The 17220-nt window shown below is 39.4% G+C and overlaps 1 protein-coding gene and 1 long non-coding RNA gene across 2 annotated transcripts in view; both read right to left on the bottom strand.

Moving 5' to 3' along the window:
• Positions 1 to 6452, bottom strand: part of limk1a (LIM domain kinase 1a) — a 47888-nt gene extending 41436 nt beyond the window's left edge. The window contains exons 1-2 of the mRNA XM_053320764.1: positions 6395 to 6452; positions 789 to 888 (exon numbers count right to left, since the gene is read on the bottom strand). Of these exons, the coding sequence (XP_053176739.1) occupies positions 789 to 888; positions 6395 to 6452 (158 nt within the window). The remainder of the gene's footprint in view (positions 1 to 788; positions 889 to 6394) is intronic.
• Positions 6453 to 8710: 2258 nt separating this feature from the next.
• LOC128360362 (uncharacterized) lies at positions 8711 to 17060 on the bottom strand. The gene is made up of 7 exons (XR_008321491.1): positions 17049 to 17060; positions 16372 to 16434; positions 14610 to 14648; positions 14028 to 14087; positions 12552 to 12587; positions 10425 to 10490; positions 8711 to 10259 (listed from the first exon to the last, which is right to left on the bottom strand). It is a non-coding gene; the product is annotated as an uncharacterized LOC128360362 (long non-coding RNA).
• Positions 17061 to 17220: the final 160 nt, after the last annotated feature.

The following is a 17220-nucleotide window of genomic DNA, read 5'->3' as shown; positions in this document are numbered from 1 at the left end:
CATAAATGGGCCTTAAGACTGAGCTCAGTCATCCAAGTCAGTCCTTCTATACAAGCAGAGATCAGTTTCAAGCTCCTATCAGCCAAACTGAAGTCCACAGAGTCTGACCATCACTTTGGTGTCATGACTGATGACCAACTAACCACTAAAATCCACATGGCCTCAATTGCTCAGTCGTGTCGATTTCCCTGTAAAACATCAGGAAGATCAGACTCTGCCTGTCTGAGCATGCAGCACATCTCCTGATCCAGGCTCTCGTAATATCATGGACTGACTACTGCAACTCCTTACTGTCAGGCCTCCCCGCATGTATGTCTGTAGATGATCCAGAACGCTGCAGCATATCTGGTCTTCAACAAACCTAAGACAGTACATGTCACCCTGCTGTTCATGTTGCTCCATCGGCTCCCAGTCGCTGCCCGCATCAAATTCAAAACCGTAAAAACTTCCTACGAAACAGTGACTAAAACAACTCCCTCCTACTTTAACCCCCTGAAAGTGTTTGCAGGTTGTAAGGATGGGTCACAAGAGTTGGGCAATGCAACATGTTTACAAACTGCACTGAGCTAATCTCCTGTCTGAGTGACCTCACTTGTTTGGCCTGAACATGTTCAAGCACCTTTCTCTACTTACACCTCAAACCTGAACTTAATCCAAAGTATTGTATGTGGGTTCTGGCCTGACTATGTCCTACTTCTTGCTCCATCGTCCATCGTTTGCAGACATGTGTCCACTCAAGCACCTACTCATCTACGTGTTGAGGCTGGTCTGTTTGTGGTGAGGAGTACCTGAAGCAGACGGTGTGCCAGTCAGTGTTGAGGGCCTGGAGGTACTGCTCATCGTAGATCCTCTGTTTGCATCCCGCACAGACGGGCAAGCTTCCTCCAGCTGCGATAAAACAAGAGAAACACGTGAGACAGAGGTCAGAGAGCACCTCATCATACATGAACATCAATAAAAGCTCTTTGAATGAGATTGCTGATGTGTGTTTGCATGCGCCTCCGATGCAAATCACCTCCGCCGGTCACTAATCCCGGCTGAAGCTCAGAGAACATCAGATATGCAACACACAATCCATAGTGTCTGTGAAATCCTTCATTCAGCATGAACACATGTTGGTGTTAACAGAGAGCTTACACAAAATGTTAATGGGTACTACTCAGCAGGGATGTAATGATTTGTCTTATCACATTATTTAATGGACACAGACCAAAGTTTTCAGAGTTTGGTAACATCATTTTAGCTAGTTGAAAAATGGAAACATAATTCATTTTTGTCATTGAATATGGTAGGAGTCACACTGTTGCATGTTCTTTAGAGAACATATAGTATAGTTTTGGCTCATTGAGTTAAACTGTTTCATCAAAACTAAAAAAAAAGAAATATTAAGTCAAATTATATAGCGATTAAAATCCCTTTCGGTCATTCCAAAACAGTTTACTCAGAATAAGGAGTAGCAGGTTTTATTAGCCTTTTTTGGCAACAGGTTTTAAAACCCAACCCCATCTGGTACCACAAAATGCAGTCACATCAGACACATCTTCTGAATATCCAAATGTGTTTAAAGTGTGGCAGCACAGCAAATCTATTGTTCATTTTGTGATAAAACTGCCAAATTTGGTATATAACAGAATATATATAGTAGTAATCTGGATATTTGGTCATTGTAGATGAGCATTTTGATGACCATGGCAGCCATTTTCCAAAATCGTTGCAAGCAGTTATCGGCAGTGAACACTTAAGCCACCCTCAAGCTGTTGTTGTTTCCATGTTTTCAGCACCACCACTATTATTTACAAAAGATTTAAAGTGAAGAATGTTTTATTACAATGTAAAACAATGACAAATGAAACAAATGCAACAAAATGGTGACATTGTCCCTACATGTTGTACTGATAACTGGATTCAACCGCAGCAGTAGCAAGAATAGTAACATATTAACATAGGCCATGTAACAATGTTCAGTGAATGCGAAGCCATTAGTTATGCTACTTAGGTGATCTGAAAAGGCCAGTGTAATTGCTGTATACTATTTGAACCATTTATGAACACATCTAGATCATGTTAATTGTTTATCACAGCAAGACAGCACTTTAATGTTTCAGTAAATGACGCAGATGCCTGAGCACTGATGTGCAGCGTTCTTGCACCTGCAGCACTTTCTGTTGCCACTCTTCCTGCCACGCAAAATCAACTTGTGACAAGACTTCAGATAGTGCTTGTGGCGATGTCATTTAGTGGGGCTCATACATTCGATGTGTTTTCACCCACATCCAGTCACTTGGTGATTGCAGCACAGCGTCTGGTAGCAGAGTCTTCCCCCACATGTCACCTCCCTGGTACACTGCTGTCTTGATGTGCTCCACTTGTGTAGTCTTTCTGTGGAATGAGCTTCTTTCTTGCACTGGTATCAAAAAGAAGTATCACAATCCTCTCAGTAATGTTGCCAGCATCAGTGGTCCATGTGTCAGTTCCATGTTGACCTTGCAGCCTTCTTTCCATGTCCAGCAAAGAGGGATACAGTGTTGCAGCCTGTCAAAACATGGAAAACTGGAAGGGCACATGACATCTCTGGTCCGAGGTACACAGCTATTTGGTGGGGTGCCAGGTAGCACAGGTCCTGCCAGTTCTTATACTAATCATTATAATTCGTGTGGGGATGGGCTGAAATGTATTTTTTCAGAGTTTTATAGTTTTATTAAGATTTTATCTTCAAATTGCAATTAGGACAAAATACAGGACACTTTGTTTAATAACATAATGTATTATGCAAATACTTGCATAATACATGCATTGTCATGCATGTAATGTCCTGGGGACAGAAAAGGCACCAATTCGACAGAATGGCCTTTCTAATGAAATGCCAATTATTTTGTAAAAGTCCACAGAATTGTGAGTACTTTATTTGTTTATCAAGGTGATTGAGGTGCAAACTCATGATGGCCCAATGTCCAGTTTTGTTCTCTCTCTATATATATATAAATATATATCGACACATCTGCCAAATGTAGTGCTTTTATCACAAAATGAACTATTATTATGATATATTGAGCTATGCTGCCACACCTCTTTCTTTTATAGTGATGCTAAAAAAAGCCACCAGTTCACACAATAAAATAACTGAATAACATACTGAGATTCTTCCAAGGAAAAAATTAACTTTGTTTTTCAAAAGTTTCCCGTCTTTTCCACGAGATAACTGTCATTAGACCCCCATCATTCTCTCAAAAGGGAAATGTTAATTAGCAGCAATTTAGCAGAGTCGGGAAAGTTTAATCTGCCGTGCATTAAAATGCAAACGGCAATTTGTGTTTGTGTTTGTGTGTGTGTGTGTGTGTGTGTTTGCTGCTGATGTAATCTGTTCACTGGAAACGATGAGGTGGCAGCAACAGAAAACAGCAGACATTATAGTACATTATGATACGCTTAATTTGCCTAAGGACACATCACACGCCCTTTCACATCCTGAGCAGTAGGTGGAGAGGCTTTAGTGCTCTGAAATGCAAAGTAACAAATGTGAACAAGCCTATTTAAAGCATTTTAACCCTGGTGATCCTGTTTAAGTATGCAAATGGTCACACAGAAACAAGTCTGATATTAGCAGGACGGTAAGAGGAAGGAATAGCGACAGATTATTTCTACTGCTTCCTTGTGTCCTCGACATGCTTGCAAGTTGATTAACGATCCTAAACCTGCAGTACACTCACAAATAGTGAGTAGCAACAACTTTGAAAGCAAACAATATATCAAAGATGTCAACCTTTCAATGTAAAGCAGGTATTAAGGGTCATTATTGTAATAATCACTTAATCGTACAAGTAAAAGCTTTGTATATCTTTACATATTTGCTTGAAAATGACAGTGAATGCCAATAAATTGCCTAATAACACCTTGTTGCAGCTCTACAGCTAACACTTCAACATGTAAGTCGTGTTTCAGACTCAAACTACTAAGATGAGGCTTGATTTAAGACTGGTGTAGTGATTAGGGCCATTTTTCTGATTAATCGATTAATCGTTTGGTCAACAAAGTGTCAGAAAAAAGGAAAAAATGTCTGTCATGATTTCCCACAATCAAAGACGACATTTACAGATGTCTTGTTTTGTATGACAAACTGTACAAAACCCAAAGATATTAATTTTTCATCACATCACATTTTAAATCTTTTTTTTGTTTTGTTTTTTTGCTTAACAAATGAATAATTATTGTATTATCAAAATGGTCAGTCTGCTAAACTATTAATCAACTACTTGTTGCAGCTCTAGTAGGTTAGCTAACACTGCAGAATATCATTATCATCTACAATAGATCATCATGTGTCAGCAAAAAAAGAAGAGACAAACATAACATTAAAAAACATATACTGTATTTACTGCTTTATTAATGCTGCATTTTATGTGTTTTCAGTACAAAAAATGACTTTAATGAATAATAAATGATCAAAATAGTTCCTGATTTATTTTCTGTTCATTGACTGATCGATAAATTAGCTATCTATGTCGCTGTAGCTTCTATTATTCATCTGTGTCTAGCTTTGAAAAGTGTCTTGGCGGAGGTTCAGTGTAGTCGGCTCATTTCTGTAAAGCCTCAACGAGCAGCCTTGCTGTAGTAGTTTTATTGATCGGCTCGGAGGGCGAGATTGGTGTGAGCTAATGTCTTATATCTGCTCTCCTTTCACCTCACCTTTTTATTCATTAATATTTTCAACTCATCTCTTTCATCATGGAGCCTTTGTCCTTTTGACCTCTGCAGTCTGAAAAGGTCTCAGAGAGGACATGAATGCCTCGGTAAAAGCAAACAAACACACCTGCATTCATATACATATAGTACTGTATGACCTGTGTAGTCATAAATGAACCTCCCCCCCACCCCCACCCCCACTCCCCCCATCAATCCTCACACAGCGTTGCAGTTGATCTTCCACCAGAGGACTTTAATACACCGTAATGCAAAGTGAGTCATCATCACATAAAAGCTCTATTGTTAAACTGAAACCTGACTGACAGCTTTGGCTGATCAGCAGCAGGATAATCACACAGTATCTCACGGAAATATCCACAACATCACGTCTTAATGCAAACAGTGAGGCAACAAGTGTTAGTCTAATGCTGAATCATTTTTAAGCTTGTGAACCATTAAAACAAAATTATGTCTGGTTGCATCCTTTATCATCAGTTACATGTTGACCAGTTGTGACCAGTTTAACCAAAGACTGATTTATTTCCTTGTTTTATGAGAATAGTTTCCCAGAGTAAAATAAGTCAGTCATTTAGAGGTCCAAAAATAAACACAGTGCATACATTTTTGACTGATTAATTAGTTGAAACACCAACTATTTCAATTAATTGCACTCAGTGTTTCGTCAATGTTCAATTTTTTACCAGCCACTCGACATCTTACCATTGTTTTTTTGGCTGGTGAGTGAAGCTTGCATATTTTACCAGCATTTGGCCACTGCCTGGTGCTGATTTTGAGCCCTGATCATGTTGAGTCATTATTTTAGGAAAAGCATCAAAATTCTCTGATATCAGTTTCTCGAATGTGAGTGTTTTCTGATTTCTTTAGTCTCTCTGATATTAAACTGAATATCTTTGGTTGTGAAGGGTTGGTGAGGACTAAACAAAACATTTGAGAATGAAACAGTGATTGACATTTCTCACCATCTTCTGACATTTTGTAGCGCAAACATCAAACCGATTTATTGAGAAGATAGTGGACAGATTTATCGATAATGAAAATCACCCTACTATTCATTATTTTTCAACTAATAATGACCACTAAGATAAAGTGATTTGCCCATTTAACATCACTTTTAACAAGTGAAAATCTGTTATAACATTGATTTACAGTCACACACAAGGAGGCTGATGAAGACAGGCAGGATGTATTTTAATGTCTGGCCTTTTTTTAATTTGTACTTTGTCATTAAATTATCCCAAACATGTTGTTTATCTAAGTTCAGCTTTGTTGTGTTGGTCTTTAACTCAAAGCTGATCCTTATTAAGTGATCAAATGTTGGATTATTCGGTCAATTGAGTCATCGTTTTATTTGATGTATCTGATTATGAGATAAACATGTTTGAATATGTTGTAGATTACAGTGTGTATGACCTGAGGGTGACTGCATGCAAACATGATGGGTGAATCAACCCGGAGAGAAAACATGGCTTCAGTTGCAGCACATTAAATGCAGCCTGACGCTCCCTGCAGATAAACCAGTGTTACACCATTATGTGTTGATAACTGGGTAGATATCACACTAAAAGAAGAGAAAACAATGTAAAGCATGTTTTTTTTGTGTGTTTTTTTGGTGGAGCATCTTTTAAGTACCGGAGGATGCACTGCTGTCTCTGCATCTCCCGCCCCGGCTGTAAACAACCCTGCAGCTCCTTACCTTCCTCCTCTCCCATGCGTTCGTCCTTCCAGGTGCAGCAGAGCAGCATCAACCTCATTCACTCTCCGACACTGAGCTCCGGGAGAGAGCCAGCTGCCTTCGGTCGACAGAGAACCGGTGTCCGACCACCAGTGCAGCCCGCCCGCAGGTCGTGTTGCTGTGCGTCGGTCCCCTCCCTGCGGCGGTACACACAACTTCCCTTCGCCTGCTGCTGCCTTCACGTTTCTGCGGCGCTTCATTCAAGAGAGCTCCCGGCCAATGAAGCCTCTAAGCCGGGGAGAGGAAGAGTCGGGTTGGCCAACCAGGATCACTCCCTGGTTAATTAATGCATGAGGGGGCGGGAAGGAGGGGTCAGGAGGAAGGCAGTGCAATGCAGTAAATACCACTGTGGCTTTAAAAATGACAATATTGTAACTATCTTTTGCTACTTTTTGTGAAAACTGAACATTTAAAATGCTATTAAATTGTAATATCCATTTAAGGTAAGGCTGTATTGTATTGGACCTGGCTATAACTGCTTTTCCCCTAATTGTTTCCTTAAAAACCCTGTGTAATTTGGCATTAAAGTGCTCTGTTACACGTCCAATTAAATAATTACAAATGGCTGCATTTTCTGGAGAAGACTGAAGTGTGATGTAACAAATTTGCAAGAAAATGTTTTAAAATGTGGGCGGGGTTGAAGTGGACATACTGAAATCTGCTGAAGTCCCATTAGGGAGTACTGGATAAAAGAAGTTGAAATGTCATTTGAAGTGGAAGCTGTACTATCCCCTTATGGTAGCTGTATTGTATTAGTCCTGGCTATAACTGCATTTGCCGTAATTGTTTCCCCTAAAACCACTGTGTTATTTGGCATTACAGTGCTGTGTTGGTACACGTCCAATTAAATAATTAGAAATGGCTACTGTACATTTTCTGGAGAAGACTGAAGCGTGATGCAACACATTTGCAAGAAAACTTTTTAAAATGTTGATTTTTTTTTTGTTTTTTACTTGTGAAATGTTGTATGAGTGCTAGTTGAAGCACTGAATGGGTTTTTTAAAAAGTATCAGTAAAAGTGAAAGGAGTTGAAGTGGACATGCTGAAATCTCCTGAAGTCCCTTGTCATTTAAAGTGGAAGCTGTGAAAAAAGTGTATTCACTAAAAGAAGTCCAACTCACATTGAAGGGATGAAATACCAGTTAGGGAGTAAAACATGAAAGCAGTTGAAATGTCAGCAGCAGCCTCAGTTGATTATAAGGGACATGTTCTGCTGCTTGGTGTATTTTGGCTACAGTATAAGAAGTAAAAAGCAGTTTAATTGTCAATTGAGGAGATGAGAGTCAATCGAAATGTTACTGAAGGAGTAAAAGATGAAAATAGTTGAAGTGTCAGTTGAAGAAATGAAAGCAGTTGAAGTGTTACTTGAAGCATAAGAGATGGAAGCAAATGTCAGCTGACCAGTAATTGGTGAAAGTAGTTAAAATTTCCATTGGAGACAGTTCAAGTGAAAGTTCACTGAAAGCAGTTGAAGTGTCAGTATGTACAGTAAGCACTGACAGCAGTTAACATGTCAGCTTAAGTGTAAAATCTGAAAGTAATTGAGTCCAGAAAAAGCGAACTGTAGATGGCGGGAGATTTAAGTTTACAGTAATATATCAGTAATCAGTAAATATTTACATGAGTTTAAATGAAGCAGTTTGAACCAGAAGATGCTTTTGAATTCTAAACTACTCAGTAAACCCTGATTAAAGTCACTATTTTCTCTATATTTGATGACCATAATGTTCTTTTCAGGATACTTTAAAGTAATTATAGTAATTTCATTGAGATTTACTGTATGTATACCAGCTCTGAAACATAATATAACATTAGTCTGCAGTTCCACGGTGACACTGTAGTACCTCTGAAGTGGGGCAGTACAGGACTACAGCTCCTGCTGAAGGAACAAAAGTGTAATCTAACGTCTACAGGATGTGGATCGCGGGTCAGAAGCTGTCCCAAGAGATCTCCAGTGAACGGCAGCATGACTTCATTATTTCCAGCTGGCACAACAAAACCAGAGTTAAGACTGTCCATACTGAGGCCACAGCAAACTGTCTACCCGTACAGTATCTGTGGAGTTGTTTTCAGTGTGATAGAATTTTTCCAAATCATTCACAATATCTGTTGGCCTCTGATTTATAGTTTTTTGGTTGACATAATTCCTACAGTACGTGGTATGTGCCTTAATCCACCAGGACACCTCAGGCCAGGTGGTTTTCATCAGTCTTCAGGACAAAATGCTACTGCAGTGGAATGCACTTACAATAAAACAATTAGACAGACAAATTCTTTAACACATTTTATTCTGTTATTTAATGAAGCAAATAAAATGCCAGGATGTCCGCGAACAAGTCACATATTTGTCGTGGAAATATAAAAAGTGCAAAACCACACTGTTCCTCCTTATAAAAAACAGTTTTAAATAAAGATGAAGAGTATCCCACGGCACATAAGACAAGGTCTGACCCCGCGAGGCTCAAAGATAGTTCGCACACAGCACCGAGTGGTGGAACTGAAGCCAGCTAACACCAAATTAGTACAAAATACAGTACACAATTACAGAAAGAGATGGGATCACTTGGCGACAGTGCTCATGAACCTTTGGTCAGTAAAGCCTTTTTAAAAGCAGCTCAAGTAAATAAAGAACAACAGGGGCTTTTGCCTCATATGAAACTAAACACATAGGCTCACCCATCAAACATTTTCTGTATTACAATTGTACTACTGTATTACAGTGAATAAATGCAAAAGCAAAGTATTGTTTTTGTTGTATGTTCACACATTCCTGATAACAATAAAGCTATGAGTCAAAGCATGGTGCAAAAAAAGCTTGAATAATCACGTAATGACAAGTTACATACAAGTAAATAACTGCTGAAATAAGACTAAACAATTGAGCACCTTTGGACAGTGACACATAATCACACATACATAATGTACATGAATGATATCTAATCTACCTGGAGCTAAAAGCAAAAAATGGCAACACTGTTTTTGAAACCTCCTTTACTGAATCAAACACTTTTTGATTGTCTTCAGCTACCATCAGAACAGAGGCTGCTCTTCATAAATCGCACGTATGGCAACATAAAAAATGCTGAGAAAACTGAACTGCATAGCAACTAGAATCAGCAAAGTTACTGAGAGCAGATGGGTTGGCCGGAGCCCCGAATCCCGCTGCTTTATACTCAGCAGACCTAAAAATAGCAGCAGAGAAGACGGAGAGGCATAGACGATGCTGAGATTGGTCGGATTTCATCCGTTTTTCGGACATGCCTCGACCAACCCGAGCCCATCTTGCAGGTCAGAGAGGTGACAAACTCTACACAGTGAGGTGAGACAGTGTGAGGACAGGTCACCTTGCTTTAGGATTAAAGAGAAAGGGAAATCATTCAAAAGGTCACATTGGCAGCCGATGGTTCAGACAGTCCTTTGCACAACAGTACAACCACATGCGCAAACCACACGCACACACAGCACACATTTATGCACAACAACAAGCAACACATGGTGACAAAAACACACACTTTTAAGTAGGCTGGTGCAGTTAGGGGGAATTAAAGCCGATTAACAGTAATGACTAAAGGCACTATCAATAACAAATGTCACGTCCGAACGTGTACAAAATTCTGGGTCGGTGGGTTTGTATCAAAACAGACATTGAAGTAAAGCAAGTAATTCAAAAATGGGCTTTACATGTTGTCTAATGGGGATTTATTCGCATATAAAATGTACATTCTAGATCATGCAGTAGCACCATGGTTTCTTGAGGTCACACTGTCTCAAGAGATCGTTTACTTCCTCCTCCCACAGTATTTTCCCTGGCATCCTGCGACTCCACCTGCACCAAAGACCACACAAATAAGCATGATGAAAATTACTGTTTGTATCATACACAACAACTTCTTGGATTCATCTATAAATAGCCAGTACTTTAAAAATGTTTTGCTGCAGCAGGCTTCTGTATATATTATAAGCTTGAACTCAGTTTGTATGTGTATATTACCTCTATAGGCTCCTCCTCCTCCACCACCGAGGAAGCTCTGCAATGGACCATACTTTGCTGCTTTGGCTGCAAAACAACAAGAGGAACAACCAGTATGAGCTATATACTTTAACCAAATATGATCTTCTGCTGTTCCACAAGACATCTCATTCATCTCCCAGCATGGGGCATCCAATTCAGAAATTACACAGTATGAAGGCTACTGATGGACTGAGTTGAAGTTCGCTCCATCAAAATCTTACTAACACACACAGAGAAATCCATGTGTGTATTTTAATGCATAATGACATTAACATGTTGATAAGATGCTATCAAATTAACACTTGACGGTCAGATCTACTGGTCAAACAATGTGCTGGCTGAAAATCACTGTGTGTTTATGTGGATTTAAAGGAGAACATCCATTTTTTGAGGATGATAAATACAATGTGTGACAAGTTGAGCATTCATTCTTGATGTTGAAAATCACTTATCTTCACATAGCAAATAGCTGTTCGCTGACATCAAGTGAGGTTGAATGTCATTTATTGCACCTTTAAGGTCCATTAATTATTTCTTTTAGGAGCATTGGCTCTCACTCAGCAGATGGAGTTTGAAAACTCAAGAGAAAGCGAGTAAATACTGAAAATATTGAATACTTTTAGCTAAATGATTTCGTCATATGTTTGGAAACTTCACAGCTGTCAACTGGATTGAAATAAGAGAGAACAAAAAAGTCGAGGACTATTTGGGATGTGAAGCTGAACTGACACAACATGGTTCATAGCTTGTGTTCTGACAGTTATGGAAAAGACTGTAAATCTCTCTGCCTCACACAAAAATCTTACGAGCCAATAACATCAAGTCTAACTCAGATCTACCAGATTAGTCCTCCAGTTTCCAACTCTAAGTATAAGGCTGGCATATCATGTGCAGAGCCAAACCAACAATGAACTGATCCTATTTTCAAGTATTGTTTGTGAAAAGTCTGGCGTCGGCCATAAAAGGAACAACTCTCCAGAGAATGAAAATGTAATTGCTCATATTATTCTTTGGAGCCACTTCTTAATAAACTACTTTAATCTTTCTGGTTAAGGAACATGTTAACCCAGTGAATGGTGTGGTTTATTGACATATGTTGACAATAAGAAAAATATGAAAATCGCCTGCTTTATCCTTGAAGGAGATCATTGGCCCAACTTCGCAAATACTAACAAACGTTCTGAAGCTTTATGTGACCTATAAAATGTTTCTCTCAATCATTTTGCAAACTCCTGTCTGTGTAACAATCTACTATCTTTAGATCTACAGGTGCCTTCGAAGGTTGCCGGTGCCTCCTCAGGCACTGCAGAAGAAACCAGATGAGTTTCCTTGAAATAATCCCACTAGCAATAATCTTTGATGTTCAGGAAAATGCAGATTATCATGCGTTCACATACTGCTTGTGCTGTGCCATCTGCACCGACAAGCACACACAGTACCAACCCCACACTGCACCCTCTCCCAATCTCATCCAGATAATCTGACATGTTGCCATCCTCTGCCAACGAACAGAGAGGGAAATTGGAAAATGAGTTGAGTCGCAGGGAGACATTTTCATTACTGAAACCACTTATTATCCCCTTTTTATGTGTGTGTGTATGTGTGTGTGTGTGTGTGTGTGTGTGTGTGTGTGTGTGTGTGTGTGTGTGTGTGTGTGTGTGTGTGTGTGGTTAGGTTAGGTTAGGTTAGGTTAGGTTACTTTATTGGTCTCCACCAGGGAGAAATTTGTCTTGGAGACAGGGAAAAAAGTTGCAGCGCATAAATGACATACAATAAAAAAACAACATGCAATACAAACGTACAGGTAAAAAGACAGTGGTGGAACAAACACAGACTGCTATTGGACGATCCTACGCATGTACTGCCATAGATATACATCCACACCCCCTCCCCCAACCCTCCATCAAAGCATTCACACAAGCATTCGCATCACATCACATCACATCACCTCACATCACCCTCTCCACATCACCATATCAACCTACCAAAACAATCATTCCGTCATAAATATAGGTGTGTGTGTGTGTGTGTGTGTGTGTGTGTGTGTGTGTGTGTGTGTGTGTGTGTGTGTGTGTGTGTGTGTGTGTGTCTTATGATGTCCTGTACCTTGTTGAGGAGTCAGTGGGGCTGGTACATATCCACCTGGATGACAGACACATGGAAGATAAATGAGATGGTGCAATTAGACGAGTGCTAAGCTGGGAAACACTTTTGATCTGTCAGAGTGTTTGATATATTTTTCCTGGCCCGGATGTGGTCAGGAGAAACTGTTGACATTAAGAGTAGACCACATGGGAGGCACTTAGTCCTGGTGCTGAGCTGTTTGCTCCAGAAATGTCTTTTGTGTATTTGAGTTGCCAGATTTTAGACAGACAGCTGTGTTTTGTATTTAAAACCATATATATTCTTAGTTTATATTTTGGAAAGTACTTGTGAATAAAACTATTGAAATGAGCCTAATTTTCCCAATATATATTTTGCAAGTGGAAGAAAAGATTCCATTAAGCATCAATATAATTTCAATTTGCGGTGCTGTCTGCACTAAAATAATCCAATTAACCTCTGTAATCAGGCGCTCAGAGGAGAAAAGTAATTATTGTCATTTAAAGTCAACCTCCCACGTAAATTCACAAGTTGAGTATGAAAATTATGTTAAATATGAAAAGCTTAGAGATCATGTTAAATATGAAAAGCCCTGTTTGCTTGCTTCATCTTAAGAAATAATGTGAATATAAAGAATACATCTAATCATTGTATGTGCATTCATAACAAGGTTTTAGTATATTATCAAAAAATGTCAGGACTTTTCAAATTTAATCTGAGATGATGTGAAGTTGCAGTCTTTCTAGTGTATATTCGAGTTGTATTGTGTTTAGATGAAAATGTCTGGCATAAAGGGAAGGAGAGTGAGAAAGAGTCAATATAACAGGGTTAGGGTTCTTTATGCTCTCAGCTTTAAAAAAAAAGAAAAAAAGAAGTGATTGGTCAGTTTGCCTGTCCCTTTCATCTGTCCAGCTGTGTTACCTGGCTGATGGCAGTAGACCATTAATCCGCCTCCTGATCCAGAAACAAGGATGAAAAGTTAAAGAATCATCTGTGGTCTAAATATTTGCCTATGTGGTGGCTGGCCTGGATCTACTCTGTGCTAATGATTAGTTTCCAGTAAAAAAAACCTCCTCAATAATTGAAAATAAATACTGATGGATAAAGCATATATTACACAACACAAATCAAATTTGTCATATTAATAGTGTTCAAACCACAGCTAGCTTGTGTTTTTTTAATTTCTGTCTGTTTTTTCTTGGGAGAATGAGGTATCTAACTCACACCATCAGCCACACACACCATCCTCCTACAACCTTCACCTTCTTAAGATAAATGATGCTATTCTGTTGCCTGTTGTATTCTGGTCCTGATTTATGACACAACCGGCGGTCCTCAAAGGTCACAATGTCTTTCACCACCCAACAAAAATATACAGCTCGCTGTATCTGTTGGAAAGCCACCAGCAGACAAATGTGACAAAATGCTAATTAAGTGGAAGTCTACACATATTCTTTGAGCAGGAAGCAATACCAGTACCTGGGTAGTACTGTTGGGGGTAACCTCCTCCTCCATAACCAGGAACGACAGGAGCTGCACCTAAAAAATAAAATCCATGAACAGAAAACATCAGTGTGCAAACTGACAATATGAGTAACTGTATATTTTTCAACAGAATAAGTGTTATGTGTCCAAAACATCTCAAAATGTAAAATGTGAATACAGTGAATATGCCAACTTGACCTACATTTCAAGAAGCTAATAATCACTCATTTGGCAAATGAGGAAAGTTATTAAATCATCTGTGGAACCGTTTCATACAGACAAATATCTCTCTGGCCTTTGGGAGGAGGATTAGGGCCACGGGTTTCAAGGACTAGCCTGTCCAGTATCTGTGTAGTAATAATAGGAGGCTGCTGCTGTGCGATTACACTCATCCCTCACTGACAGGGAGAGGAAGAGGAAGAGGAGGGGTAGGAGCAAAGGCTGCACTGCACAAAGTGTAAATGTGAAATGTGTGCCATATTTACCCACTATAATGTTTTTGGTTGTTGTTTTTTAGTTTTTAGTTTTTTTTAGGTATCTTTGATAAAGTGTAAAATATTGAACAACTGTCCTCACCTGGCTGATATCCACCACCACCTCCAAGATTGCCATAGCCTGTTCACATGAAAAGCAGACAAACCAATCCGTGAATATGTCTGTTTTAATCATTACAGTACAGTAAACATGACTTATAATCAGCTTTATGTGTCTATAACTGTACTCCCTACAGTGACATGCAGCCAGTTGCTCGGCTGAAGTCACTGCAACCACCTCGTCCAAACTTCCTCTGGCTGAGTTTTGCCGTTTCAGGGCAGGACTCTCCAGAGGTTTGTGTTATCTTCAAACAGTCACACTTTGATGTTGTACACAGTATTACTAACGGTAATCAGCCTCCATCAGGAATTGTTGTTGTTGCTGACATGCTCCATTTCCAAAGTCCTAACGGTACTGTAATACTGTAGGGATCTTTAGAGGCGTTGAATTATGTAAAATCATTAGTTCAGGGTTACAGAATCTCCAATGAATGTCCCCCAATGATATCTCAGTGTCTGAGACAAAATACTGTATTGTTACATTACATTCATACTGAAAAGGACCCATTGATAATAATACATTTCAGTCATTTCTTCAGCAGATTCTCTGTTACACTTAAAGGAAACTGTTCCCAAAACAGCACTTGACTGATACTAAATTCAGAGTATAAGGCCAAAAACGGTTTCTTAAATACAGGACTGAAAATCCAGCTCCAGTGATATTAACCTCTTGAACTCTCCAAGGACATCTATGCCATTACTGTCTTTATGCGGCTGTATCATATGAAACTAGAAGACCTCAGGGATCGATCAGCACCAACCATGTCATGATAGCTTGTTGGGGCTAAATAACGCTTCAAAGTTAGGCTAAATGTTAGCGAGGGAAAAACTGGCATAGTCATTTTCAAAGGGCTCCCTTGATCTCTCTCCTCAGGATATCTCCATAAAAATGGGTTTTATGGGTACACATAAATCTCCCCTTTACTGACATGCCCACTTTATGCTAATCCCATGCAGTTTTATGCATGCAGTATAAATGTGTTATTTTCATCTATTCTAAAATTAATGTCTTTGAATATTTCTGCATACTGGTTTCACCAAACAGTCTTGGAATTGCTTCAATTTCATATGACTGGAAAGCCGGAAGCTTGTGGATTCAATAAGACCAATTGTCTTCATGTGTAATGATGTTAGTCTCCATAGTAGCTATTTGATTGTATTTGAAAGTTGACCTCACTCTATAATTTATGACCTATTGTGACCTCTAGGATAATTACAGCCTCATGAAACTTTACAGCTGCAAACTAGAGGCGTACTTTAGGGCATTCAGAGGATGTAGAGCTCTCCTAGGTATATTGACAATGAGAGGGTTTCCGAGCAATTTCCAAAACAGAAGTGCTTGCCATCAATAGGCTCCTAACCAAAATACACTGTTTATTACAGATTTATGAGGAGAAAAACTTGACATACGTCCCCCTAAAGATCCCATGTCCCCCATAAAAAAGTCAAAAATGGGTAAAAGTGGGGGAGTGGAAGAGGCTAAAAGGGGAGTCATGGTGCAATAGTGAGAACAGATACTGAGAACTGAAAATCTGGGTCGTCACATAATTTGTTAGCTGTCATCTACTCCCACCCAAGTGCTGTTGTGTATATGACCTTGACCTTTAACCTTACTGTGGATGAAGAGGAAGGACAATATTTGTACCATATTATTGAAGGGGATTATCAGAAAAACAAGACTTAAGTTCACAACACAGCACACAAGTTCAGTTTGCTTGCATGTGCTCTGACAGAAGCAGGCCTACCTGGTTTGGGTGCTTTAGCTCCGCCACCAGCACCTCCCAGTCCAACACCAGTAGGGTACCCACCTATCACAACAGAAAGGAAATATATAGATATAGATTAGGAATACCTAGTGTAGGATTGGATGGCAAAACTATTCCGATAATTAGTGCTTCCTCTAAAACACCAGTCGCTTTCCTTGGACAAATTATCCAGCTGGCTTCTCCTCCCTGATACTACACCCCATACAGAGACTTATCAGCATGTTGGCCAGTTTCCTGCACAGGAAGCGCAGTGCGATGGCATCTCCTGACCAACTGTCACTTTGAGCACTGGGCAGAACGTTTTTTGGAACATTGTGTATTAGTGCTGCTGTCAGCTCCCTCTTGTCTCATACATAACCTGTTCATACCCCTGAATCAAGATGACAGACGAAGGTAGCATTATTGTCTGTTGGGTTACCTTCTGTAACCTCCCACAGTACAAATGCGTATGTGGCTTATATGTGTGCAAGTCTTATTATAACAAAAAATAATTTAAAAGAAAAAGTAGTGGGTTTTTGAATATATTTAATACTTTGCATATCCTTTGACTGATACCTGACTCTAGTGTTTCTGGGGTTCACAAATTATTTTTATAATATTACATGTTAAATACAACCATGGTTCATGTTATGGGAAAAAAATAGTTGTGTTCTCACCTCCTGCTGCCAATGGGATTCCTCCTGCACCCACTGCTGCAAAAAGGCACAACATAGTAATTTGTGAGCGTACAGACAGGATTATGTGTGTCTGTCACAGTATGTGCATGACAACTTTTACAAGTAAGTATATTTAAAGATTACACTTCAAACATTGTTCTGATGGCTTTTG

Source organism: Scomber japonicus, chromosome 6 (assembly GCF_027409825.1).
Source record: "Scomber japonicus isolate fScoJap1 chromosome 6, fScoJap1.pri, whole genome shotgun sequence".
NCBI lineage: Eukaryota > Metazoa > Chordata > Actinopteri > Scombriformes > Scombridae > Scomber > Scomber japonicus.
The sequence above is the reverse complement of the archived record's forward strand: the minus strand, read 5'-3'. Positions and strand labels throughout refer to the sequence as shown.